The 27779-nt window shown below is 49.2% G+C and overlaps 1 protein-coding gene across 2 annotated transcripts in view; it reads right to left on the bottom strand.

Annotated features, from left to right (window-relative positions):
* Positions 1–779: 779 nt before the first annotated feature.
* The window catches only part of LOC119453124 (cytokine-inducible SH2-containing protein), a 35543-nt gene continuing 8543 nt past the window's right edge, over positions 780–27779 (bottom strand). The window contains exons 1-2 of one of the 2 annotated variants that reach the window (XM_037715125.2): positions 10089–10587; positions 780–2683 (exon numbers count right to left, since the gene is read on the bottom strand). In XM_037715125.2, the coding sequence (XP_037571053.1) occupies positions 1523–2683; positions 10089–10241 (1314 nt within the window). In that variant the 5' untranslated portion in view covers positions 10242–10587 and the 3' untranslated portion in view covers positions 780–1522. Of the gene's footprint in view, positions 2684–10088; positions 10588–27779 lie in introns of those variants that run through there. The other variant, XM_037715126.2, reaches the window with a different exon arrangement.

Genomic DNA, 27779 nt, shown 5'->3' with positions numbered 1-27779 from the left:
ACCAAATTGATTGGGTTCCCTATCGAAAGAGCACCGATTTAAACGACTTGAGCTCGAAGGTAATTAGAAACCGGGGTGAGACTTTATAACCGCTGCTACTGAAATACCCAGTGAGCGAGGCGGGTAATGTGAATGGACGATTTCGCTGAAGCCTTAAAAGGGCACTCAAAAGCGACGCTAAATCTTGTTACAGTGGAATCTCGTTGATACGACTCCGCATGAAACGTTTTTTTCTGGATAATACGTTTTTTGTTCTTCTCCCGGCCAATGTCTTAAAGGAGCCATGTATTTCGGATAATACGATTGTCGGGTGATACGTTTTATTTTCCGGTTCCCGAGAAAATCGTATCGACGAGATTCCACTGTAATTGAATCTTTAAAGACTGCATTTTTCACTCATTTGTATGGAACAGTTTAGAAAACCGCAAGCTTGCATTCGTCAGCAAGTGTGTAGCAGACGTCATCGTTCTGCTCTTATCTTAAGCCTATCAAGATGCAGAGTTCGCAGATACACTTTTTTTCGGCATACTGTGTGTGTCCTTGTATTTCCCTGAGCACATGCAGATATTCCGTTCTTGGAGATAATACGTCAAATACAACGGCACCTAGGATGCGAGAGCGGGGCCTTTACCGTACAGTCTGACGCGACTTGCCACCTTTAGGCTTAACCTAGCCTAGCTACAGCTTTTTAAGGTGCGATCCTAGCTGGTGCAGTTTATATATATATATATATATATATATATATATATACTAGAGTATATATATATATATATATTCCTACGAGAGAAAGTGGAAAGCAAACATGGTTTGCAGGTCCCGGAGAACTCGAACGGAGGTCGTTCGGTTCATGATAGTACAGCAGGTACAAAGACCACCACGCGAAGAAGCGAATATCACAAAGCGCAGGACAGACTTTCAAGAGGAAGTCAGTGCTCTAGCCAAGTCTGATTACATTGTTTGTTTGTTTTCTTCCCTTCTTTTTGTACTTGGCGCCCATAAGCAGCACTATATGAAAAGGAAAAAAAGCGAGCCGCCTCTCAGAACACAAATCTGTTTATGCCTCTGGTGGGGAAAGGAAAGGTAGTCACGTTCTCATCGGTTCAGACTGCACGTATTACAAACACACCGTTTTCTTTTTTTTTATCATTCCACGCTGGCAAAGCTAAACGCACAGAGCGCGGAAGCAGAACAGAAGGAAACGAGAAACCAAAACAAAACAAGGCATCATCATCATCATCAACAACAAAGGTCATCATCATCCAGTGACTCTACAAGCTGGCTTAATTTTCTTCACGACACGTGTGTAGGAACTGCGACTCATGGGTGGGGCGGTCCCGTCGCGCGGCAACAGCACAATTATTTGTACCCCCACCAACACCACCACCACCACCGCCGCCGCAGTCGGACCAGAACAGGGCCACGCAAAGGGTGCCCCGGGTTTGGGAGGAAGATTTCACAAACCCCGCCAAAAAAAAAGAAACCCAAACGGGAAAAAAGAAAGGTGGGGTTCATAACGCTTTGGTCAGTGTAGGTGCGGGTAGTCCCTGAGGTAGTCTTTCAGAGCCGCCGGCAGCGGCTCCACAGTCCTGGACGCCGCGGCAACCGCGGCGCCCGCGCTCCGGTTGAGCGCGATGCGGCACAGGTGTTGCAACGACGCCGGTTCCCGGTACAGCGGCCTCGTCAGCATGATGGGCAAGTCCCGGCGGCCGTGACCGTCCAACCACACGCACATCTGTCCCTTGGCCGACCGGCTGAGCTGCACGTAGTGTTCGACGAGCGACACGACGCACGAGAACCACGGCATGCTGCCGGCGAGCGCGTCCTCGCAGTCCAGCCGGAACTGGCCGCGCCAGTAGTGGATGCGAACGCTGGTCGGGCCGCGTTCGGTCTGAACGCTCAGGGCGAACAGGAACCGGTTGTCCGAACTGTCGCGCACCAGAAACGTTCCCACGGATCGGCCTCGCAGTAGCCGACCGGCCTCCTCCCAGGACAGGCCCTCGTAGTAGTAGCCGCTCGTGCGAAGCGTCCGCAGGGCGTCCCGAACGCGGCTCAGGTCGACGTCGACGTCGCTCGCCGCGCCTCCTGGCGGCGGTGCACCGGGAGAGGGGGAAAGGTGAGGCTGGTTGCCGTAGCGCTGCTGAGCGTTCGTAGGGGATGGAGGGGACGGAGGAGGGACTTCCATTAGGCGATCTTCCGGGAGGCCCGACGAAGGTTTCCCTTCTTCCTCCTTTGGAGACAGCAGGAAGGTGTTCCTTCCGGCGGGCGAGGAGGCGTCTTGCTGCGCGGTCCAGCAGGGCGTCGACGTCGTCGTCGAGGGCGGCTTGGCACTCCAGCTGCACTTGCAGCAGCACCGGCAGCAGCAGGTCGACGACGTCGCCGTCGCCGCTGGGTGAAGTTGGGACGCTTGGGAGTTGCCGTTGGAAGAGGCACAGATGGGGAAGGCGACCAGGAAGAGCGCCTGCTTGTCGGGCAGTGCCGCACAGCCGTGCCCGGTGGCCGGCTGAGACGCGGCGGCGTGCGGCGGCGGCGGCGACCGAAGTTGAGCCGACCACATGCCGCCGCTGGACAGCGGTGTCGGCGACCACACCAGGTCAGGGCAGCAGCGGCAGGGCGAGGCGCAGCTCGCGGCTCGGGCGCAGGACATGGGCGCGGCGGCGATCGCCGTCCGACCACCGACCACCATCTGCGAAGAAGCAAAAGAAGACGAACGTTTAGGGTTGGCGTACACGTGACTGCGGTGGTCGGAAGAAAAGCAGGCGGCTAGGTCAGAAAGAGCAGACGCCAACAATGTTACGCCAACTCGCGATCAGAAACAGACGGCTAGCTGAAACACAGCAGACGACAACAATCTCACGCCAACTGATGGTCAGGAATCAATGGACGATCAGGCTGCTATAAGTATATGAGTTTCTAGACCTAGCCAAGGTAAACCTCCCCCGCCAAGAAACGAAATTTTATTGAATTGAAAATTCAATAGCAGACGGCAACAATCGTACGGAAGGCGTGGGCAGATCATCAGGAACAGCAGACGGCCAATTCAGAAACAGCGGACGACCGATATGTTGCGCATGCATCGCATGTGCCTACGGTGTAAGTGTATGTGAACACATAGACGGATGGTCAAGAATAGCAGACGACCGCTTTGGCGAACGAGGTCATCTATATTGCATGTGATATGAAGGACGGACGGAAGAATCTGCAGAATTCAAACAGGCGGATGGATGGCGACCGTCACATGCAGATGGCTGACAGCGCGCCTGCAGGCTCTTCTTGCGGACTCCTTTAGCAATACTGTTTCTTGCACACAAGGAGCCGCACGCGAAACGTAAACGACTTGCGCAGCGCGCTGTCAACATCGCGCCAGTCTCGTGCGAGAAAACGAGGGCACGCAGGCGAAACGCGTCAGGAATAGCAGGTGCGCATGCGCGCCTAGAGAGCATCGCAATAACTCGAGGGCGCCAAAATAGCCCGACACTTCGCGGCAGTGCGTCAGAAAGAAGACGTCTGTCCTTGCTCAAAAAAGGCACGTGACAACTTGAAGGCTACTATACTACGTGGTGGCGCACGCGAAAAGTTTGGGGCGTTCTGCATGCTACCCTGTGCACGGCGATGCATCGTGGTTCTTCAAGCATCTCGTGTCACTGTAGAAGGATCTCGGCGCATAGCTTTATTTAACACCCCAAACACTATACGCTGTGTGTATACATGTCAGAAAGGCCGTAGTGTAGAAATCCGGAACAATTTTGGATCCCCGGGATTTCCTTAGCGCGCACCGAAATGCGGCTGGTCTCTTGTAGTTTTCCATCAACGTCGGAATGACCCGTTCGAACCCGCGAGACCATGCTAAGACTTGCGCTCAACTGCCCGGGCCACAAGCGACGGATCATCGCAGGCGAAGAACCGAGCTTACACGAAGTCCGCGCCGATCGATCGATCGATACGCGCGACTCCAGGAGCTACTCGGCGCGAATATGCGAATCACATGTCGAACATCCGAGCACGTACATACATATAACGCCGATCGCGGCGACTTCAATCACCTGCCGCGCGTCACGTTATGCGCAGATATACGAGCTGTCACGAGCGACGGTCCTCTTTCCGTACTTCCTCGAGACGCCGCCGCCGCTTGGGGGCGGCAGCGAATCGTGAGCCGCGAGGCATGACTCGAGGCGTGCACCCACGTGGAAAAGGTGTCGTGACGCGAGTGACCTCGCGGTGCTGCCACGCGGAGTGCGCGGGAAATTCGGCGAACGGCTCAAACATAACCACCACAGTTGTGTCACGAAAAACGTGGAGGGCGTACTGTATATGCGATCACCTTGGAGAAATGGTTACGTATAATATAAAGTGTATAATAAGGTTAGGCTAACTACACGGCCAAGCGCCATGTGGTTCGAGTGCGTCACCAGAAATCGCGGAAAAGAGTCTGTTTCCGTGTCTCCTATACGGATTGTCTGCGCTCAATGTCTGCGCTGAATGTCTGCGATGGATATTCGCCGTTCCAAGTCACGATAGACATCAGTGCGTTCTTATCTGGCTAACGCTTAAATAAAACGTGCGAGGGCAGACGTCCGTTATCTATAGTATCGCAGCTGCTGCCCCGATTTAACGGCGAACACGGCGCAGGCTGTAGCGGATGTCGCACGTCGCGAATACGCAAGGATAACGGAGAGAAACCCCGACGGATTGCTTACGGCATTTAACATATATATAATCGACAAAAGACCGACGTTCACAAATTTGCGACAGTTGTTACAAATTTCTACGGTTTCTTTTTCATTGTGGCGTCTATGTCGTGCAATGTTTTAAGGAATCGACATCAACTGCGAAGTTTATAAATCGTCTCTGTACAGCCCATTGAATTACGGCCTTTATATATTCTTTTTCTCGACTGCTGTCGATCGCCTTTCTGAAAACAACCTCTTCGGACGACCATGAATGACAACGGAAAGAGGTAGACCAATGACCGTTATACCTATAGACAATATACCTAACGCGACCAACAGCCCATAGCACCAAGTGTATGAGAAAGCAAATCAAGTCCAGACGAAGTTTATTCTTCAGTATGTGTATAGCACACAGGAAAAATTCCGTTTTATAAGCGAACTGTCCGTTTTTACCCTACGGTTCTGACAAATCACAGGATAAACGCAGTGAGCTCACCACGGAGACGATCGCTACCTTACAAGCGAAGCAGACGATTTTGAAGAATAAAAAAAAAATGAATAATGACGCGCCATGCCGACAGACTTCGCAAAGCCACCGCCACACGGCGTGTGCACCGTGCGCGATCAAACGAAAACGCGCGTCTGCCGAGCTGGCAAACGGCGACGACCGCTAAACGCGCGGGTAACTCCGCGCAGCTGGTCCGTAATTTTGAGAATCCGATTCCGGTTTTTATTTCTGCGCTTACCAGGAAGCCCCGGCGCAGCCGGTGAATGCGGGATGCAGCCGGGTTTCCCCGCAACGGGCATCCACGCAAGCGTGCGAAGTGTGTGCGTCGGTCTCCCAGAGCGAATAAGCGCTTTCCAGAATACTGCCGTCTGGCGACCGTTGGCGCCGAACTTCTGTCTACGCATACGTATACCAGAAATGTACAGCAGACGCTTTCCAGAATATCGCCGTCTGCTGGCCGTGTACGCCCTAAGTCTGGTATGCGTATAGCAGACGCCTTCTAAAATATCGCCGTCTGCTACAGTGTGTCAGCCCGTGCATCTATCTCAGAGGCAAGCATGTTTCAGAATATTGCCGTCTGGAGGCCGTAAGCGCTGAAAACGAACCACATAAGCGTACACCATCCAGCCCAGATGATTAGATAGATAGATAGATAGATAGATAGATAGATAGATAGATAGATAGATAGATAGATAGATAGATAGATAGATAGATAGATAGATAGATAGATAGATAGATAGATAGATAGATAGATAGATAGATAGATAGATAGATAGATAGATATAGCGTAGCCCAGCAAACATAGCAGCTATGAAAGACACCGTATAGGAGGGTTCGGCATTAATATTTTGGCCACCTGAGTGCTCTCTTCAAAGTCACGAAAATATCAATACACACGAGCGTTTGAACTCCGCATGAAAAAAAAAAAAAAAACGCTTCTCCGGTTCACTTACGAACAGGCGCCAAATTGCGCGGACAGTCACGTCAGTTATGTAACGAGCGTTCATTGATCGCTCCGCGGTTCGAGCGACCGACGTCCCGTGTGTGTATAGACGGACAGAACGTGGCGCTGGGCATACAACAAGTACGGGAGGTCACGTGACGTTGTTTTTTTTTTTTTTTTTTGCTATTACGAAGCGCTAAGGCGGCGGCGGTGGCGCGCCAGGGTTATCCTAACGAGGCCCATTGACCGCACCGCGTGCGATCACACGCCTCAAGGAAAAGGAACATGCAGACCATGCACAAACAGCGCGCGCGCTGAATGTGCTAAGGTGTTTCAATTCTAACGTCACGCTCACGCAAAAGTGAGCACCAAAACGTCAGAGCGAAGGAAAATGCGATGCGTACACCTGTGCGCAGCGCAGCGTCTGTTGCTAGAGAGAAAAATGTGCTCCAAAGAAATCTCTTGTACGCAACGGCCTATAACCGATTTTCACGCGTAGATTTTTCACGCGTATTTGAAAATGTTGTAGCAACTCAACCACACGCTTCTCGCACCTTGAAGGATCGCGCTTAGCAAGTTGTGAAGGGCGCGGAAAGCGTATTTTCATATTGATGCTGAAGTTGCTCTCAAAAAGCCTGGTCTGCGCGTCATCGACCTTATCATGACGTTTGCTGACGTCACGCAGCAATAAGCCCAGATGTGATAAAGATTTGATCGACGTCGATCTATCGGGAGTTTAAGGGGCGACACTGGAGACAAACACCGAATCAATTTAGACTTGATAAAGTATTCTTTCAGAATTCCACTTTCGCCGATTTCGTGCCAATCCAATGGTTCGATTATAAGCAGGGCTGATCTCGTCGAGCCAGAAAGAAAAAGAAACATTGGCACATAGCAACACGTCGCGCTATCCCTGACGAAGTTCGGCGAAGTATTTCACAAAACCGGAATTCTGTTTCGCGCTCAATGCGCAATGGGCTCGCGATCCCGCTGGCTTGATTTATTTATTGTTTCTGATTAACCAAGTCACTCAGACTTTTCCGCGTAACAGCTGGCGCAAGCACGGTGTTCCAGAGCGTGCTTTGCACGACACACGTGTCAAGAGCACGCGTAGCATGCCATGCGTGGCCTGAGGCCCGAATATCTCTGAGGCCACGGATATGCAACCACAAAACGAACGACGGCTCGCACCGCGAACCACATTAGGACACCTTACCGGCGTATTCGCGCCGGGCGATAGGCGGCTGACACGTGTCCTAGGCTGCGTCCGCTTAAAACTAGCACTAAAGAGGCAATGAGTCAAAGGAATACTAGCGCATATCTTCGAAGACGAACGAGCTCTACTACGCGCTTACCACACGTAAAAAAGAATCGCGAAGATACTTTAAATTCATGCAAAACTTTGCTCGCGAAGCACCGGATCTGGCGTTCCTCGACACTGTCATGACGTCAGCACATTCGGATTAGCGCTTATGACGTCAACTAAGAGTGTCGCGCTCCCGTGGGGCCTCGGTGATCGCGGCAACCGGAGCGAGCCGGTGCATCATGACGTCACGACCCGTCATGACGCATGCGCCTGCTGGTTGCCGAAACCGAAACTGTTTCGCAGAAACAATAGTTACAGTCAAATATATGTGTACGGCACTCCGACCCAGGCGGCATTTCTTTCTGCTGCTCAGTTGGTGCGGACCTACATTCAAACGCAGGAAGAAGCAAATCGCAACTCAGAAATGTCACGTGAGCACTCCTCTAAAGGGGCGCGTTAAAAGCGCAACAGTATATATCGGTTGCCGTTTGCTGAAGCGTAATTTACTAATACAGCCGACTTAATGTTCCTGATAAATGTCCCTTTAGGAAGCGTAAGTAAATTACACGTTCCTGCAAAAGCGAGACTTGCCCACTGTTGCGCGCGAGAGGAGAGGCCCGATAAGCCAGAGAAAATGCTAGGGATAGGTGGCGACGCCGCCGTGAAGTTCGCGCACCAGCTAGCTGTGACGTCATGGATCTCGACAGCGTTCACTGAGTCCGTCTGGCTAACAGTTTACCCGCAATGAAGGTCCGTATACACTGCCGTTCCGGAGGAACCGAAGATTCAACTACAAAAAAAGTTTCAAGCGCTTTTTCCTGCGCCAAAGCCGGCTCCCGAATACGAAAAGAGTATCAACCTTAAAATATGTGACGTCACGCGGGCGCATCGACGTTAAAGCGTTTGGGATTACAGGGAAGTAATTAGCACTCGCTTTCTTAGATAGCGCACAACCATTTTCCCGCCAAACGACTGCCTAAAGAAATTAATTTTGCGAGAATATTTTACCACCTCGAGCAACGATCGCAATCAAAAGCCGCTGAAATTAACCCACGGCGTAAAAGTGCGGACGCCCTGCGGCGCGAAACGGACGCGTCGACGCCGCGTCATGTGGTTGGCGCCAGCAGAGCGCTCGACGCTCCCGCGGACTATTTCGAGGGCAATGTTTCAGAACACAACGCCAACGCTACATCCCTCGCGCCCCACACAAACAAAAAAAAAAGGTTAGCGCATAAATCAAACACTTGCAATGCCGATGGCTTCTACGCTAGTATACTACCCTAAATATACACTGGTCAGGCGCGCCATACAAAACTGACGTCCGCAGGGCGCCTACACACACACGTATACGGATGTGCAAACATAAAATGAGAAAAAGAAACATCTCATGGCGAGTTCAGCACCCGCCCTTACCAAGCTGCATACGCAAAGATTGTGAAGGTCTGGTGAGGAACCGCAGAGACTACATCAAATGCCACCGAAAGTATACGTAAAAGGAAAGCAGCGGCCGCGATCACTAAAAAATTTGAAAAAAAAAATACTACCGAGTCCAAATGTCACATTCCTCGTACTCGGCCGTATGCGTTCACTATAGTATTATACTTGTTGAAGCAGGGCTGGATTAACAGCAAGATAGAACGATGTACAGAACGGTTCGAGAGTTAAGAGAAAGCTACAACTCGATCGGGGCCAAATCCGATTTTGATATTCAAACGCATTGGATGATTTCAATTATTTTTGTTGCATTTATGATAGAAAGTTTATTTAGACACGCTCCAGCATGCAAAATCTTGATTTAAGGCTTCGTAGCTTTTACGAAAATTGTTTAACATTAGATCTGCAATTATCGAGAATTTATCTAAAAAAATATGTGGCATAAATTGAAATTTTAGTCGTAAAGTTAGATAATATTACCTTCTTTTAAATGCAACAAAACTAATCGAAATTGCCCAGTGGTTGCCGAGAAAAACGGTTTGTACATCCCCATGTATTCAGATAGAAGCTCCCGAGCTAAAGACAAGATATGAGAACATACCGACCCTCTTTGATATAGTGTATAGCGCGGAAACCATTTTTTCACGCGGACACAGGAATGGACACACACGAGCGCTAACTATCAACACAATGTTTAATGGAAGCCGGATCACTAGTTATATACGTCATGCAACAACTCGCATGTCTGAGTTGTTGCTTGCGGGTGACCCTGTTTCCACGAATGCCGTTGTTTTCTCTTCTGCTTCTTTGTTTAAAAGTATACACCAACTTTAATACATCGCATGAGTCTCAGTACTACAAGAGCCCATTCCGATTAATTACTTTCGTATGCATGCCCACACCAACTCGGTTGTGCCACCAAACTTTGCCATTTCCAATTCCGAGTTCCTGATCGTCGCTCGAAGATGTTGTTTAGCGTTCGTTCAATCCTGCCTTTCCGACCTTAATCCCAAAACTTCTCAAAGTGGCCCCGAAAACCAAACCCTGCCGGATTAGAACATTATGGGAAAAGCACAAAAACACCTTTACCAACCAAGTCTACAGCAATCATCTCTCTTTCTTTGGACTAACAAATTCCGTGTCACGCCCAAATGACATCGTAGCGACGCCAACGGCGGAGATTTCGCGAAACCCGACGGGTGAAATATTGTTGGAAAAAGCGGGACTCACCGCCGGCAATCCGCTCGTCATCATCGCTTCTGCCGCGAATGCGACATCACACTTCCGCTTCGCATCGCGACTGAGCGAACCAGCAGCGACGACGGCTTGGCAGCATATCCTACCGTAGTCCGCAGGAGTCACGCAGGAGTCCGCGCAAGGCATCGGTACACGCACACATAAACACGCACAACGAAGACGCACGACACTTCGGGTGCGTATAATAGAGCGCGCACAAAGTATTCCTCGACAACGAACGAGCGTCGAAAACGCGTCGTCTGCTACTACTCGCACACCGATGGGTCGTCTGCTGCTCGCACACCCCGAGCAGACGACGACGACGACGACTCTCTCCCCGTCTGTTCCACGGAAGCGGCAGACGACGAGTGAGAAGTCGTGTGGGCGCCGCGCCGCACGTCGTCTGTTTCGAAAACCACCGCCGTGCGGCGCTGGCGTCGCTTTTTCTGGGAAACGCGCCCCAGTGCAGTTCGCCGTAATCCGCGAGGAGCAAAATCGGTGCCATTGTTCGTGACGAGTGTGATGGATCGGAGAGAGCTCGTATCTGCTGTGCCGCGGCAAATAATTGCCGACGCAGCGACGACAGAAGCACACGGGGAAAAAAAAATAATAACAAAGGAAAAGTAAAACGTAATGTTGAACGGGGCCGTTAACTTCGCGCTTTTCGCGATGCCAAAGCAAGCTGCCGTGCGTCGATTAGTACGTGTTACGCATACATTTATGCTCGCATTATGGTGGCGTAATGGGGAGCAAAAACGATGGAAAAGGAAGGTGTGACATAAGACGTGACGCCGAGTCGTTCTAAATATAACGACCGAGGGCTCCGGGATAGCAGACGACACCCCGCATTGTAACGGCGGCAGCCGATATGCGCCCCGGAGGACTTCGGGAAAAACAATGGCCCCCGCACAATACGTGATTTCGTATATAAGTCCGTTTCTAACGACTCGCTCGAGGGGCACCGTTGAACGGCTTGCTCGCTGAATTATTCAGGCACGCGTGCATTGTGGTGCCTATATAGGAAAGTAATTTTGGATGCGCGGTGCGATTTCACGGTCGACAAGTTCTCGCAATGACGCATCCTTGAAACTCAGTCGTGAAAGGAACGCGCCTCAATTTAGCGGACACGTTTGTGCTCGGATTAGCACCTCGGTGTTGAGATGTCACAGACTGAGCGGAAAAATCAATCATGGGGCACGACGTCACGTCCGGCCTCGAATGGGCCGAGCTTCGATAGCTGGCGTTTAGCAGACGTGGTGCTTTAGAGATAGATACAGGCGATGCAGGGACATAAAGCGAGCGGATCAAGAAGCTGAAGCTAATTAAGCCTGTCGTGTGCACACGCGATATGGCTGCCGGTCCATTCAAGTTGTTGTATTAGATAGATCTCTAGCTGCTGAGAAGCCAACCGGACGCTTAACCTGATTAACCTCTCTGCCTTTCACGTCTTGTTTTCTATCTCATTCTCTTTAGTTGTTAGAGATATAGAAACGCCGAGATTAATAAATTCGCGGGTATTTGACTGGCTCGGTGACTGGCGTTGATCACGTTCGGCTTTGCATGCACTTTACTCACTAGTCTTCCCTTAATGCATTTAGCAGACGACAATATGTTGCACTAGAAGCGGACGGCATACGAGCAAATAAATCAGGCCGGTTATAGGTGCGCATGTACATACGGGACACGAATCCATGGTGGTCCAGTAAAACTTAAGAGAGTAGATAAGCCATCATACACATGGAAACGCTGTCGAGGCGGGCCGGAAATTAAAGATTGACAGGAATACGGAGATTCACGGGTATTTGATGGGTTCGGTGAATGAGGTCACGCCCGGCTTTGAATGCACTACCCGTTCGCCTTCACTTAGCAGACGACACCCTTTCGCACTAGAAGCAGACGGGATACGGGCAAATAAATGAAGACGGGCCGGTTATGCGGATACGAGGTGTGACTGGTGGTCCATTAAAGTGAACGGAGTAGCCATCAAGAAAAGCAAAAAAAAAAAAAAAAAACTCAAACAGCAGGAATTTATAGAGAGACAGGCGAGGGTAGCAAACTTCGTCGGTTTATGATGCGCTCGCGGTTCCCACGGGACAAGGCAAATATGGAATCTCTGAGATAAGGCATTTTCCCTTGCCACGAAGTTAACACCGGATAAACGCGCGTTCGTAAGTAGCCGCGAAGCCAGATAGGCATTTTCGGCGGCTCCGTTTATTCGAACGGCTCCGACGTGGCGCACATCTTTCGTCGCCGAGATTGCTCTCCTCGGTGATTATCGTGCCACGATCAGCTTTTATCTCAGCAGCACTGTGCTATAAGCGCCCGTGACGTCACGCGCAGGCAATCTGTTGCAATTAGAGAACTTATACAAAGGGAGGAAGGAAAGAAGGCGTTAAAAATCCAGAGAGTGTTAAGCAGACGGACGGTGAACATGCGGGCCACGCGCGTAGCAGACGACAACAACGTTTCTGTAAAAGCGGCTTCTTATATAGGTCGTCTGATTTTGGAAATGTCACTTACGTGGTTCGAAAGAGAATCGGATTCCGTCGACTCCGCGCGTCTCGAAGGTTGCGGCGAAACGGGAACACTAAATGTAAGGCAAAGTAGTAACGGCGGGCCAAACGCGTCCATTAAACAAACAGACGGACGGCGCTGAGGTCGACAGCAGGTCCGTGCGGGAAACTAAACATGGCGGCGAGAGTAATGGGATATATAAGGAACAGATATAACAAGGCGGCAGTGCGCCGATTTTCGATGAACAGCGACTCAACGCCAACAAACGACGCAGCCGCGTCGTACCGCGGAGCAGACGAATTCCAAGAAGGAAGCATGCATGGTGCCCGAAACGGTCAGATAACAATAGCAGACGATCGTGCCATTTTAATAAATCGTCTGGACGGGGCTGTTTATGCACTTCTGGAACCTCGGCTGCCCTACAGTGTGGCTTCCTTAATTGTTCTAACTCTTTCCCTTACTCACTCGCTCGAGTTTGCTGAATGTCTGCTGCAGTTGTCGCTGAATGAGCGATGAAATTAATGGGATAGCATAAAAGGACTTTTCTGCCCTAATTCACAGAATCGGCTACGCAGCGAAGCCGACGTAAGTTTCTTCTTAACAGAGCAGCTAGTATGTGGCTGTTTTCGGTATCTTCAATGAATCACGGAGAAGAGGGAAAAGAGGGAGGGAATAAATGAGATGGCAAAAAATGCAAATAAGTGTACGGGATGATTGACGAGAGTGGGGTATTCGATCATTAGTTGATTTACAGACGCAACGGAACGACTCAACTATTAGACACGCTGGAGGAAAGAAAGAAAGGGGGGGGGGGGGGGGCGTTCGCGGCCATTCCTTGAGCCACTTCCCACGGTGCCCAGCAAAGATGGCCACCGCCTACAAGCGCCGCCAATTCTGATATATCCAGTTTACTATACTCAACACTGACAGTCCTGTATGTGATGTCTGCGGCTGCGACGAGACCATTGCCCACCTGTTATGCCACGGCCCTCAGTTTGAAGCGCAAATACAGCCTATGTCCAACGCGTTCAGGAAACTAGATGGTTGTCATCTGAGTGAACAGACAGTACTGGTACGCCGTGTACACCGATCAACGAATCAGAAGGCAGTGAAGGCAATTTTTGTGCTTTCTGAGAACGTCTGGCTTGTGCGAGCGCCTTTGACTCCGTAGTGTCGTCCGTGTACGCCTTCCCCCTCTCTCTTCTATTCTCCTTCTTCCTTTCCCCAGCGTAGGGTAGCCAACCAGACTCTTCACTGGTTAAACTCCCTGCCTTCTTTTTTTATCTCTCTTTTTCTCTCTCTGATCTATACCGGCTCGGAGAAAAGCCTTTCCTACGCCCGTTTAACAAAGCACACGCAGATGCATGCGTGCGTGCGTTTGGTTGAATTCGGAAAACAAAGTGGAAGTCTGGCCGCAATGAAATGCGTCGGCACTCTGTTCCTGGAATTACTGACCTTCTTAGCTCAACGGTGATTCCAGGAACAAACTTCTCAATCCGAAAAAAAAAAAAAAGGTTGAGGGAGAAAACAAGAGCCGTGGCCATTGTTAACAGTTCTTAGAACCAGCCCGAGCATTGGCAAGCATTTTCGACTACGTCATCGCAAAAAAGGAAGAAAAAATAAATTGTAACTATTGTTCTTTCAACTTCCAGCTTATCCCTCTTTCCCTCAATCTGACAATGGCATCTTGCTAAGGGCAACGAAAGGTGAACTTTCCGGAGAGGGGAACTGGAGAGCTCGCAATAAGAAAATTATCTCCCTCAAAAAAAAAAAAAAAAATTTTTTTGTCGCCTCTACATCTGAGGCGACGAAAAATAATATTTCTTTTACCCGCGAACTTTGCTGCCTCTAGTACAATGAAGTAAATAGCTGAGGAAGATGAAAGGCAAGAAAGGAAAGATGTCGCCAAACGGGGCCGACTGCAACGAAAGTTAAGCTTTGACAGATTGGTTATACATGAGTACAGCATCTACCATTGCAACAATCCTGGCTAACTTTTCTTACTAACAGCCCGTTAGCGGAAGTCGCGTTAGCGGAGGGACAGGGGACACGGCGCAGATCGCGGAGCGTGGCTTCCAATATATTAGGCACACCGCGCGCGCCGACGATCGCGGAGGTCAAGTACAGGCGCTGAGCTGCTTCCCTAGGGGCGGCGCTGTGCTCAGTTCGGTGAATTAATAGTCATGGCTAGGTGGCGTATGCCACCGCCCGGTTTAAGGGGTTCAGCCTCATCCATCCATCCATGAAGATCGTCTGAGAATAAGAGGCTCCGAGCGTGATGCTACAAGGATCCGTGATGTTTACAAGAAGTCGTGATATGGTACAATGAACACCGACATTACATGGGTATGCCGATGGCTCATAAGCGCATAGCGCTGTAAAAGTGCGCATGCGCAGTGTATATCTTAGTTATTATACAGGCGCCACTCGCCTTTAACTGCGCACGCGCGGTATAAGCCGCTAAACGGACGTGATGAAACACTCGTACGTAACTTGCACGCCCCCAAAACCCTTCTTTGCATCACTGCTTCGCCAGGGCACGATACGGTGGAGTTTTTTTCCTCGAGCGTAACCAAAGCACGTCTCAAGGATGACCGAAGGCCGAGACCCTTCTGTTTCTTTCCGAGAATTAAAGGAAGGGCGCCGAGAGCGAGTAAAAGAAGAAATGCGGCTAAACGAGATCGTTCGCTCGTCGGTCGTCTGTTACGCAGGCATTCCCGAGAAAGGGGGCAACAGCGAGTGTCTTAGTTACGCGGAAAAAACGGCTGATAAGCGGGGACGACGCTTCGCGCAGGGCCGGTTGGATACTGCCCGTCGCTACGCCTTTCCAGGGAACGCAGCTGATTGAGCCGAGAGTCGTGCCAGAAGGCGCGGGAATGATGTAAGACAAACAAGAAAAGAAAAACGAAAAAAGGCAGGAGCTGCGCAGCAAAAGACGGAGCAAGGCGAGCAGACGACAAATAGGAAAAGCAGACGACAGTCACAAAACAAAGCAGAAGTCGGCCTATAGCCTGGTAAGTTGGCCAGACAAAAGCGCGCGTTCAGGTTTATTTATTCATCTATTGGCTATTTCACGGAAGCGTTTAGGTGCCGTCATCTTGGGCTGTTAACGCTGCTGTTTTCTATCTTTGACAACGAAATGTACGTTACTAGATTCGATTTGCAAGTATGAAAATAGTTGTATGAATGCGTTCAGCGTTTCGTGACCGTGTTACGCCACTTCACTTCTCATAAAACTTAGAAACCGTTTGTGTAACAGCCCAAGATGGCGGCGCTCATTAATCGAATATAAAATCATCTATACATACTGCAATCCCGTGGATTTTAGCAGGGTTGTTACAAAAGTGATTCAACGGACTAGAATGGATACATAAATTGCATCAGAACAATAAAAACGTTACTAATTAATGTGAAAAAAAGACAAGTTAAGTGCTGGCTATACTTCACCAGATCATCAGTAAGCGCGTTTCAGTCCAATACCGTCCCGGGGAACGAAAAGGTGCGGGTAATTCATGTTGCTGGCTTGTAGCCTGTATGCGCTAGAGAAAGTTTGCATATATACTAGAACCACGTTGCAAGACGAACGGAGAAGGACGGGCTGGGGCGGAATGGTTGCGAAAGTTGAACGCTCTACAAACATGCGAGATCCCGTCACGTCTCTTCCAAGGCGCGATCAGACGTCAAAGGGAAAACGCGCGTCAGACAAAAGCTCTTGCACGAATTTCAGAGTAAAAAAAAAGAGAGACAACTTCGTCACCGCGCAAAAGTGTTCCACTCTCCGAGAGCCGCTGAAGAGCAGTGGAAACGGTAGCGTAGCGATATCAAGCAAGGAAAAAAGAAGAAGAAAAAAAAAGATGGAGGATACGGAGCACGGCGGGGGCTAGCAGACGACGAGAGCAACGAAAAGCAGACGACAGTCACGAAAGAACAAAACAAGCGATGCCGGCCTGCAGCTCGACAATCCAGCAGACGAAAACGCGTGTTAGCCTTGCACAGAAGTTCACGCGAAAGTTGCCCCTGTCGTCTGTTCCTCAAGACGCAAACAGACGACACCGGAAAAAGTGCGTCACCTAAAATCATTCGACGAGTTTCGGTGTAGAAGAAACATTTCGTCACCGCTCAAGTCGGTTACTCTCAAACAGATGGCTACAACAAAGCCGAAGAGCACAGAAAAAGAAGAAAAAAAGAAAGTCAAGTAGGTGGGCGGACCGCAGGCAAATGACCAGAGGAGGCGGGAAACAAGCCGAAGCGAGGACTCCGAGCGAGATGACGACATCGGCTCCAGAAAGTTACGCGAAGCAAGAAATCGGTGCCAGGTGAAGCAGAAGAGAGATCCTGCAAGGCGAAACAAAAGCACTGCAGAACAAAGCGAAATGGATAGATAACGCCGTTGCAAGGTAGAGAAGAGGCGGCAGGCGAAAAGGGAGAACGCTTGACTTGAGAGGGAAGGATGGAAGGTGCGCAAGTGGGAGCAGATGAACCACGGCGCAAGCTGCAGGAACTGAAGTGGGGGGAGTGAGAGAGAGGTTGAGGTTAGATGCTGAGATCAAGCAGGCGAGGGTTTGGCTCCAGCTCGGCGTCCCCGTCGGCAAGCCGCTCCTCCTACTGCCGCAGCACAGTGCCTCGCGACTTCCTCCTCGGCTAGCCCGTGCGCGCGCCAATCTTGTTTTCCTGGAAGAGCGATTAGCGGCCGGGAGAAAAGAAACGCGCCCGCGAGCGGCCGCGATGGCAGCCAGCAGTTCTCGGGACTACCACGCGAAGAGGAGCCATCGCAGGGAGAGAAGCAGACGACAGACAGCTCGGCCTCTTTCCGTGCCCACTCCCTCCCTCTTCGTCCTCTCTTCTTGGCCGTTCCGTGAAAGCTCGCTTCGAGCGAGACTGCGCGCGACCGCGCCGACCACTCGGGAAGGAACAGACGAAGTAGCAGAAGACGTCTGCAAGGTAGCTACTGGGAAAGAAATAGCGGACGAAAGAAGCAGAAGACGCGAAAGTCGTTTCGAGGGTGACCACTCTTGGGAACAGACGGTGAAGCAGACGACAGGAAAGAAGTTTGCAGCGAGGGGGGGGGGGGGGGGGGGGATGTTGGGTGGCGGGCTCGTTATGTCAAGCGTAGTACACCTTAACTAACAACAGAATGCGGCGAAAGTGTTTTCAATGCTAGACAAGATGCCCGCCGCGCATTCTCTGAACCCCCGTCTTTTCTGCGCGCCGTACGTCGCCTAGCTCTCTCTCTCGAGCTCCGACTCTCTGGCATCTTCAAAGCCGCGTCGGTTGCGCTGCCTCACAAAACAGCGCAGAGTGGCGGAAGCTGTAGACAACTCGAACAGATCTGAAGACAGTGCGGAAGCAACGAAGTGCGTGGCGATACAAGAAAACATACATACGAGCACGAAAGGCGGTCTCAACCAGGTCAGACTGCACGCCGAGGACTGCGGTCTCTCGTCGGATCGTGGTCAACTTTTGGGGAGACGCCCTACCCGGTCCTAGCCGCCCCGCATGACGAATAAACAGACATTGAACATAAACAAACGCGGCTAATGGCCACTATCCTTTATCTACAGCGTACTTCCCAACGCCACGCCAGAGAACCTACGAATCAACGCCGTGCAACCAGTTTTACAGCTCAGTGTCCACGACTGGAAGTGGTGGTTCACCTTAGCGACGTCGAAATGGCATCACTAAATGCTCCCGCGTACGGTCGGGCTTAAAATTTTACTGACCTGGGGAACTGCGCAAAAAATTAGAATGTTTAACCAGTCTGGGCCCGCAGCATAGTTTCGGATTACCGGCTTTGCGGACAACATATGCCCATGCGGTTTTTTTAATAGCTGCCGTCAGTAACTGCTCGGAAGCTCGAAATCTCTTCTTAGACACCATGGCCCGTAAACTTATGACGCCGACTGCATTATGCCTCGTTCCCCGTAGTCTTTCAGACAGTGCCTGCTTCTTGGTTCGTTTGTTGGTAGCGGCACGACCGTCGACCGCGCGGAGGTCTTTCTTGCCGAGAATGTGTTTCGGGAAAGCGCGAGACCCAGCGGCGTTTTGACCCCACTCCGCTCGGCGGCAGTGTCTAGCACTAAGCAAGGGAGGGCGCAGCCAACACCCCCTCACCTCTGTTAGCCCCCCCCCCCCCCCCTTTCCCTCCCGCGAACTCCGCTGCTATCGTGTGCTTCTCTTTTCCTCGAGTGGTTCTCCAGAAGCAAAAAAAGCAGGGGGGTTGTCGCGATTGCGGCATTCGACGAAACGCAAACGGCTTTCTAGCGACAAGGCGAGACCCACAGCGTCGGTGGACACTTGGTTGCAAAGTCGAGCTTTTCTTTGCCTTTCTTTCTTTCTTTCGTTCTTCAAACACCACGCCGCTGCTGCCGGCTCTCCGTATCTGTTCCTTCTCTCTCGCTGTCTTTTCTCGGTTTGACGACGCGCGGTCTCCTCGAACGTGCAGTGAAGACGCCCTTCCCCACGCGTCGTTGGAGTCGTGGTCGAATGCCGTTTTGAAAAGACGCGCGCATGTGCGCGCCACTTGGCGCCGATCGCGGAAGTAGTAAGCATACGAAATGCGGCTAGATCTGGCGGTGGAGCTCAGGTACCATATTAATAGCCGTCGATCGAGAACAATCGAGAGAGCAGACGAGAGAGAGACGTCCGTGTTAACGTATGACGGAGCAGACGACACAATGGCGGGTGTCGTCTGCTCATCAATACATATCTCTTGCGCTGGGGAGGCATTCCGTAAGAGCCCACCTAGTGGACGTGTCAATTTCGTCTGCTGTTGAAGTTCTGATTGGCTGGGCTGAGCTTCAGCAGGAGCCAGGCGCCACAGCCAATCAGCACTTCGGAAGCAGACAAAATCGACATGTCCACTAGGTGGACTCTTACAGAATGCCTCCCCTGTTATCAGTACGGAACACGTAACCACCGACCCAACAAGAGGAACTTCGTGCAAGCGGGTCCAAATCACGAATCACCTGTCCTGCTAGCATACAAGTTGTAAACGATACGAAAAAGAATATATATATATATATATATATATATATATATATATATATATATATATATATATATATATATATTGTTGCAGAAACCATCGACGATGATTGCCAGTGTAAGCGAATAGCCGAACGCTTCGAGAAAGTTGTTCGCTTCATTAGAGGAATGACGCGCTTGACGGCACATATTTGTTGAAGTGAGGTAGACAGTGCCCTCAACTTTTCGTGAGCGCAAGCGTCCTTTGCGTTCGCGCCTTTGTATCGGCGGTCCGACCAACGACCACACAAAACGGTTGAAAGAGCCCCAGAAATCTATTGCTGCTGCCGTGCAAGTCTCCCGTAAACCGGCATTCCATGAAGGTTAATACGTTTGCTAGAACTCCGTACTGTCTAATAGTTACCCGGACACATCCGTTCCGCCTCTCTTTTCAACTTACTCGGCCAGTAATATCAGCAGAAACAGCTGATGCACCGCAGCCAATGAAGAAAAAAAGAACGTGCCACAAGCGAACGTCCTGGAACGTTTAAATTTACTACGCTGCACGACTGCGATGACACAAGCGAAGTCGTTGCGCAGTCGACCAGACCGGGCTCGTTAGGAGCGCCTCCGTGGTCAACGGCAATTGTTATGAAACGCGATTGCAACGTAAAAGTCTTTTTCCAGGGCACACACGTTCGCCGGTGAGGCAACGCTAGTTGGAAAGGCACGCTCGCTTGCGCCGCGGGCGGGCGGGCTAGTGAGCGGACGGGAAAACAACTTTCGCAAGGGCGCTTACTGCGTCCTTGCTTTTTAAAGCGCGATGCGCACGGCGCATGCGCGCGGCCCAGCGCAGAAACAGAAGCTGCAGGAATCCGCATATAGACAACAGCTGGCAGTTCGTACTAAGCGGGGATATACCTGTGGAAGAGGTGTTCTTTCCCTGTTGTAGCTTCACCAAGGCCTTCATAGCGACGCGCGAACACATACACTATATATATATATATATATATATATATATATATATATATATATATATATATATATATATATATAGCCGGCGCCACTAGCAAGCGCTGGTGAGGATGCCCCACTGTATCGTCCCTCTTCTTCGCTAAAATATATATAGTTTCGGATTTTTTTTTTTTTATTGGCGCCAGATTATCTCTCCGCGTCTGTTTTCCTACCCTGAAGCCGCGTAACAGTATTCTATAAAAGGAGTGACTGTTGGAAGGAAGGAAAGAGTGGAGAAGGAAAGGCAGGGAGATTAACCAGTTCAGCACAACCGGTTTGCTACCCTACACATGGGAGCGGAACCGTTGGGGGAGTTGACCTTGTAGCTATGGTGACTTAGCGGGCAGAAATAGTCTGTTCTTGACTGTTTTGTGGCGGTAGCAATTATACGAACGCTCGATGATCATAGGCGCCGTCGACATTGGCGTTGTCGTGATGTCCTGCTATTCGATCGCCGGTCTGCGACCCTGTCAGCCTCGGTGCCGCTGTCGTCAATGTTGTCGTCAGGACACCCCCATACCAGTTTTGCGTGACACTTCAAGGCTTTCGTACGCACGAACCTTTACATTTCTTTTTTTTTATCCAGGATGATTGAAGCAGCAGGACAGTGCGATAATGCAAAGCAAATTTGAAACACAGACATCGCTACTAAGGGGTCATCGACATATGGTACATAGCGAAGCCTGGGAGAAGACGGATCAGCTTCGCGCCTACTTGATCTCTATTTTTTTTTTTTTTTTAATACGACGTCGTGGAAACCGGCTGAAGCAAAAGGTCCTTCGGCGCACCAAAAGCACCCCTGCACCCAGAGCTGGACACCACATCCTCATACTCAACGAAAAGCAATCCGAAACTACACAGATGCCAATTATGCTTAAAATTGTGTCTCCTCGTTAAGAAGGTACTCATAAAAAGAGTGTCTATTCTTCACAACGCACGGTACATGACCGCGCTAGCAAAACAGCGCACGTCGTCCTTCAACCAACCTGCGTTCACCTTCACACACGGCCGCATTGTTGCGAGGCAAAAACAAAAGATTAGAAAAACAACAACAACAAAGATGCACGCCAAAGCACGCCGGGCTCACAAGTGGCGGCGTCGAACGAAGCGCCCTCTCAAACTGCAACGAGACATCGTTCGTGCTCTAGTAGCGCCATCTCTCGAGCAGCCGGCGAGTTTGAGCCCGCTCACGCGTGCCATTTGTAAACACGGCGTTATCGTCCTCCGTTACACACCATGTTTACGAAAGGGGGCCGGTTTGACCCAGCCATGGCGGCGCGCTACGGACCAAGGCGCCAGAGCAGAAAAAAAAAAAAAAAAGAAGAACGATAATAATACTAAGCGAGCTTCGTAGACCGCTGGCGCGTGTGCCTAGAAAATACATTTTCTGCTCTTTCTTCTCTCTCTTTCTTTTCATGCGCTTCTGGGAAGCACAGCTGCTTCGCGAGCTCTCTTCTCGTGTGCCTACTACGCACGCACACACACGCAGACACGCGGTACACGGTCGGTAACGGAGGACGCCTAGCAGACGCGCTAAACGGAGGAAGCAGAAAACGCTTCGTTCACGAAACAGACGACAAAGAAAGAAAGAAAGAAAGAAAGAAAGAAAGAAAGAAAGAAACAGACGATCTTGTCGGAAACGGTGATGATTGGCCTTTATCTCGGACAGTGAGAGTTCACAATATTTCTGTGATTAGAGTCCTATTACTGTATTCGAATAGGAGGGAGTCACACAGATTCTTTTTCTTTTTTTCGTCTGCAGAATTGAGCAGACAACCGAAAAGAGCACACGTACTTATATAAGACCAGACGATTTCGGCGGAAGCGGTGATGATTTGCCTCCATCTTGCACAAGGGAAACTTCGGAATATTTGTATGACCAGAAGCAAATTACTGTTTTCGAATCGCAGGGTGTCACGAATGCTTTCGTCTGCAGAATCGAGCACAGGGCCGAAAAAAAAAATACATATATAGAGAGAGGGGAACGTTCTACGAGCAGACTAGGGAGCCTACATGCAAGCTTGCATGTAGGCTCCCTAGAGCAGACGATTTTGTCGGGACTGACGGTGATAATGACCTCCATCGTAAATAGAGAGAAAAAAATGGGATGACGCTTAAGCTTCGCTTTTAAGAGTGGAACGCGATAGCATACAAAGATTCCTGACTGCTTCTCACGCTTCCCGAAAACTGCTGCTTAAGCAGCCGTAATGATTACCGGGAAACAGTGGCGGCGAACGCTATGCACGAAGGCGAGCTTTCTGGTAGAAACGCGGTCTCTCGCGTGGGGCGATCCCGGAGATATTGCACAGCCGCGCCAAAAATAATTGCGTAATTTTCAGGTCTCCGTTTTTGTTTCGTACTTTCGATATTTCAGTCTGAAAAGATTTGACATAAAAGGCATGCACTGTGGGTGTTTTGTTTCATTGTCATCCTCAAAATTCCAAGGAATAGCTTTGCCGAGAATGGAAGACATGGTATGATCAACATTAATGATAGAATGGTGTGGCATACCTAAATGTATTTGGAGGGCCTGCATGCTTGGGGATGATTTTCTCGGCCGCGGGCGCCGACATCGACACCGACGCCGGTTTTTCTGCGACACGGGGCCCTTAACGCTATCGCGTTAAAACTGCACAGCGGGTTACAAGTGACGCCGTAGTCGAAGAGACTTGAATAGACAATGCTCTGAATATTCATACGACGTGAATCGAATACGTGTCTTCAAAACGGAGGAAGCCACAAATGATTCTTCCACTGATTCGAGCAGACAACACGAAAGTAGCGGCGCGATTAAGCGTGAATGTGTGACGACAGACGGCTTTGTCGAAAACTGTGACTGCCGACCCGGCTTTGAGCGTCGAGAGTTCTGAACGCGAACGCCATCATTCAATATTAAAAAAAGTTCAAGTCGCGCCGTGTTACACTATACCGAGCATAACCTTTCTCTTCGGCAAATCATCCTGCCTCGTAAAACATGGCAGCAGCTGCAAGACAAAGGGCTCCCCCGTATCATCCGAACGGCTGATACGTGAATGCGGCTAAGCTAACACTATCTCGTGCGTTTTCACCGTATATTTCGTCTCAAACGGTTAGTTTCATGGAATTGAGCAAAACATCGGGGGAAAAAAACGAAAATAAAGAAACACGTACAGCTACTCGAGTCTCCAAAGACGTCGCCATTGCTGAAAGACTGTATGTATAACAGGTGATTTTGAAAGCAGCCGTGATGGACGTCACTATATATCTTGAAACCAGAGCGGTTGTGATTGGAGAGTGCGGTTTTGCTGACTCAACACTGTGACGACCAAGCGGTGGTTAGAAGCACATTTAAATAAAGCCCGAAAGACGCTCGTAAACATTCTTTTTATCGTCATTTCGCATTCAAATGCTCCGCGATTCGTGAAACAGCCAATGTGCCCAGAACAAAAGCTCGCTCAGAATTCAAGCAGCGATAATTCCGCAAGCCCAAGTTCGAAAATTTCCTGCTGTTTTTTCTCCAATCCCCTTTAGCTGTTTCTTTTTTTTTTTTTTTTTTTTTTTACATATTGCTGAAGTAGCATGTTTCATGTTCGATGTTACTGTGAAGCATGTTCAATTCAACAAACCCTAGATGAGTTTCCACTAATAAACGACGGTTGTCGTTAGTTTTGCCGTAATGGCTTCTTTATTGCTCAACCATGAGGTAAACAAGTATACAAAGGAAAGCTTAACGCACGCCGTTTCGCCACTCGCAAGATCGTCAAACCTTTTCACCTGCAGACAGGTTAGAGGCGTAAATGAGCGAAACTTACGGGTAAAAAGCACCACAGACAAAAAAAAAAGAAGTACGCTCCAGCGAAAGCGAGCGTCGACCACACTTACTTGGCATTGACGGCCAAAAAAAAAAAGAAAAAAAAAAACAAGCTACAGTTTCAATATGCGGAATACGCCGTGCGTCAAACGGCTGCTTCAGCAGTGAAACATGCAGCTCCTGGGGGGAAAAAATTAGAAGAAGACGAACGACGTAACGGGGTCAACGTTCTCTGCAGACCTGTCAGCGATCTTCGTATCGGTGGAGATCTCTCATCGGATCGTCGAGACTAAATACTACAAGATATACACTGGGCATATGAAACGAGTTTACAATAGCGATTAAACAGTGCGATAGGAAAGGGGCTCTAAGGAGAAAAAAAAACTATTTGAGCTGCGTTAGTATATTACGCTATTGCAATACGCCACCCCCGAAAAAAAAATAAGAGAAAAAAGAAAAACAAGGCCACTATTACCTTGATGATAGGAGGTTTGATATAAGCCGAGAAAGAGGTAAAAAAAAGAAAAAGAAAGAAAAAGAAAATGAGAGACGGGTGGCGAACGTCGCCTTGAAGTTAACCTGCACCATCTCCTCATGACGTCATGGATTTTTTTTTTTCGGGGCCGGCTTAGATCCCATTTTATCCTTTATGGGTAAAGACATCATATCGTATTCTAAGAGACAGAAAATAATCGTTCATCGGTTAAGACGGCCTACATTATATCGTATTCTAAGAGAGACAAAATAATCCTTTAACGGCAAATTAAGACGGCCTACATTATATCGTATTCTAAGAGATACAGAATAATCATTTCTCGGTAAAGACGGGACCACATTATTTCGCATTCTATAGAGAGACAAATACTGAACTTCGCTAGTTTCGAGGACTTCTACTGTGCCACAGATGGCGTAAATACTTTAAAATCTGTGACGTCGAACCGTACCAGCACTCAGTTTTCGGCGCGTCATTTACATATATATATATATATATATATATATATATATATATATATATATATATATATATATATATATTTGAAGCAATTCACGTTGAATAAAAAACAGAACACACCTTTCTCTTTTTAACACTTCAGATGGGGAAGTTCAAAATAAAGTTGTCGTGTCTTTCAACGTGGGTTGCTTCAAATACCTTTACAGTTACTAGGAACTCTTAATCTTTAAACTGTATATACTATATGTAGTACGAGCCGTTTTCTTTGTCCCTCATAATTTCCGGACTTTCGTTTTCAATAGAACAAAGCATTTTTCTATTACGTCGAACTTCCAGTATACAATGGTAGAAAAAGTCGGCATAAAGACCGCTTCTCTTTCCGCGCGAAACGATTTTTTTCTTTGCCGCGATTTTTTTCGAGGCCGCAAGAACGGAATTTTTAATTAATTAATTAAACATTAATTCGAAAAAATTATCAGTACTGCATCTGTTCACACGTCGTAATCGCTGGCGTTTTTCGCGTTTGTGCGACTGCCACTCGGAATAGTTGGTGAATCAAATATTCGAAGAAATCCCACAGCATGGGCGCATTCTCAGACATAATTCTTCGAAACAGAAGTAGATCGGTATTGTTCGACATTCCAATCGTCTACGATGTTAATTTGCGTTCTCCGTGAAACAAGCGAGACAGAACAATTGTATTATAACTCCGTTGATTGTATATAGTCCCGTGTATTCGGAGAAATCGATTACGAGATTTTCGAACCTATAGTATAGTTCGGAAACAGGCGTACACAATCGTCGTTCGGCGTTCAGACATAAGCGAACGTTCACGTTGCCATTGCTGCAATGTTCGGGACTTCTAAAAATCGCCTACTGCATATTGCAGTCTAATTATCGACGAAAATCCAATCGCTGAGTGGCCGATTCGAACACCTCGATTCGGAACAGACGTACGCGATTAGCATTCGGAATTCCGGATGATTCGCGCACTCCATACGTATTGCACCGACGTTCGTATAAAGCGAAAAGGTGAAAATCTTATTAACCAGCGTCGATCACACACTGCTAAAGAACACATGCTCGCGTTTTGTCGTCGTCGATCGGCATTCAACGCTGCAAATTGTATCTCCAAAGCTTCTCCGTGAGCTTATTATATACTTCTTTCTTTTTTTTTTATATCCCGCAATCACTTTTTACCTCGCTGCCTATTGAGCTTTTGATTAAAAAAAAGGAAGAGGATCGCTTTGTTCCTACGTTTTTTCACAAAGTGCACCGTCACAAAAGACTGCCTGCCAGTTCGCGGGCGATGAAACTAAATGCGATAATAAAGTTTGAGAAAAAAAGAAAAAAATACAAAGAAGAAACCGCATCGATGTTAACTGCAGGCACCAACGACGATCGCGCAGTGGGGTTCTTGGAAAACGCGTGTATAAACTTATCCGGCAATCGGGGAATTCGGGACCAACTCGTCAGAAACAACGGCTGTTGTATCTTTTCCCCCACATCTGTTACAGTGTTGGGCCAAAGTGCCGTTCGCATTGTTCTTTACACGCCAGTGGTGTTCCCGTGCCCTTTCATTGAAACACCTGCCCGTCTGTCCGATATAAGTGATGTCACATGTCAAGGGACTCGAATACACTACCCCACAAACACACTCTGTGTAGTTCGTTTCGTGCATGGTTGAGGACTGAGGCCTACTATTTCTCTTGCCTGTACACCATAGGGCACACTCTACTAATCTTACATGGAGCCGAAAATACGACCTTGACCCCGTAGGGGCTTGTCACGTTTTTGATGTTGTGCGAAACCCGATGAATGCAGGGCATGACCCGCAGTTTATCTTTCTTAATATCCTCTTTCTGTTGCGTTCTACCTTTCAGTTTTTGCAAGAGACTTTCGCAGGTACCTGTGATTAAACTCTGAGGGTAACCAGCCGAAAGGAAGCGCCTAAGTTGCTGATTGAAACTGGTTTCCAATTAGTGCTCGCAGGATTTTTCCAGGGCGGACTCACAAGCTAGGGTTGTGTTGGCTCTCTTAACCAGTTGCGAATGAGCACTTTCAAACCGCAGTGGGGCCTTCTTTGTCCTCGGGTTGTAATACCAACGGATGTGTTTAGCGTCAAAATGAAGGCCGAGGTCCAGGAACTGAAGGGCGCTATCCCTGGCTGACTCGTGGGTGAAGGTGAGCCCTCCCGAAGCTGATTGAAATATCTTTAATACGCGATCAATGGCGTCATTAAGCTTATCTTTTGCGGACACGTGGGGTATGACTAAGTAATCATCGACATAACGGAAAATGCGCGCGACACGTTGCCCGGAAATTAGTTTCTGATCTCGTCGATCAACATCTCAACTCGTCGGCCCAACGCTGTAACAGATGCAGGGGAAAAGATGAGGGCGGAAGAAACAACCCTTGTAAGCCAATTCTTCAAAACACAACGATCCTGTTT

The sequence above is a fragment of the Dermacentor silvarum genome, chromosome 5 (assembly GCF_013339745.2).
Source record: "Dermacentor silvarum isolate Dsil-2018 chromosome 5, BIME_Dsil_1.4, whole genome shotgun sequence".
NCBI lineage: Eukaryota > Metazoa > Arthropoda > Arachnida > Ixodida > Ixodidae > Dermacentor > Dermacentor silvarum.
This window is presented reverse-complemented; position numbering and strand designations above follow the sequence as displayed.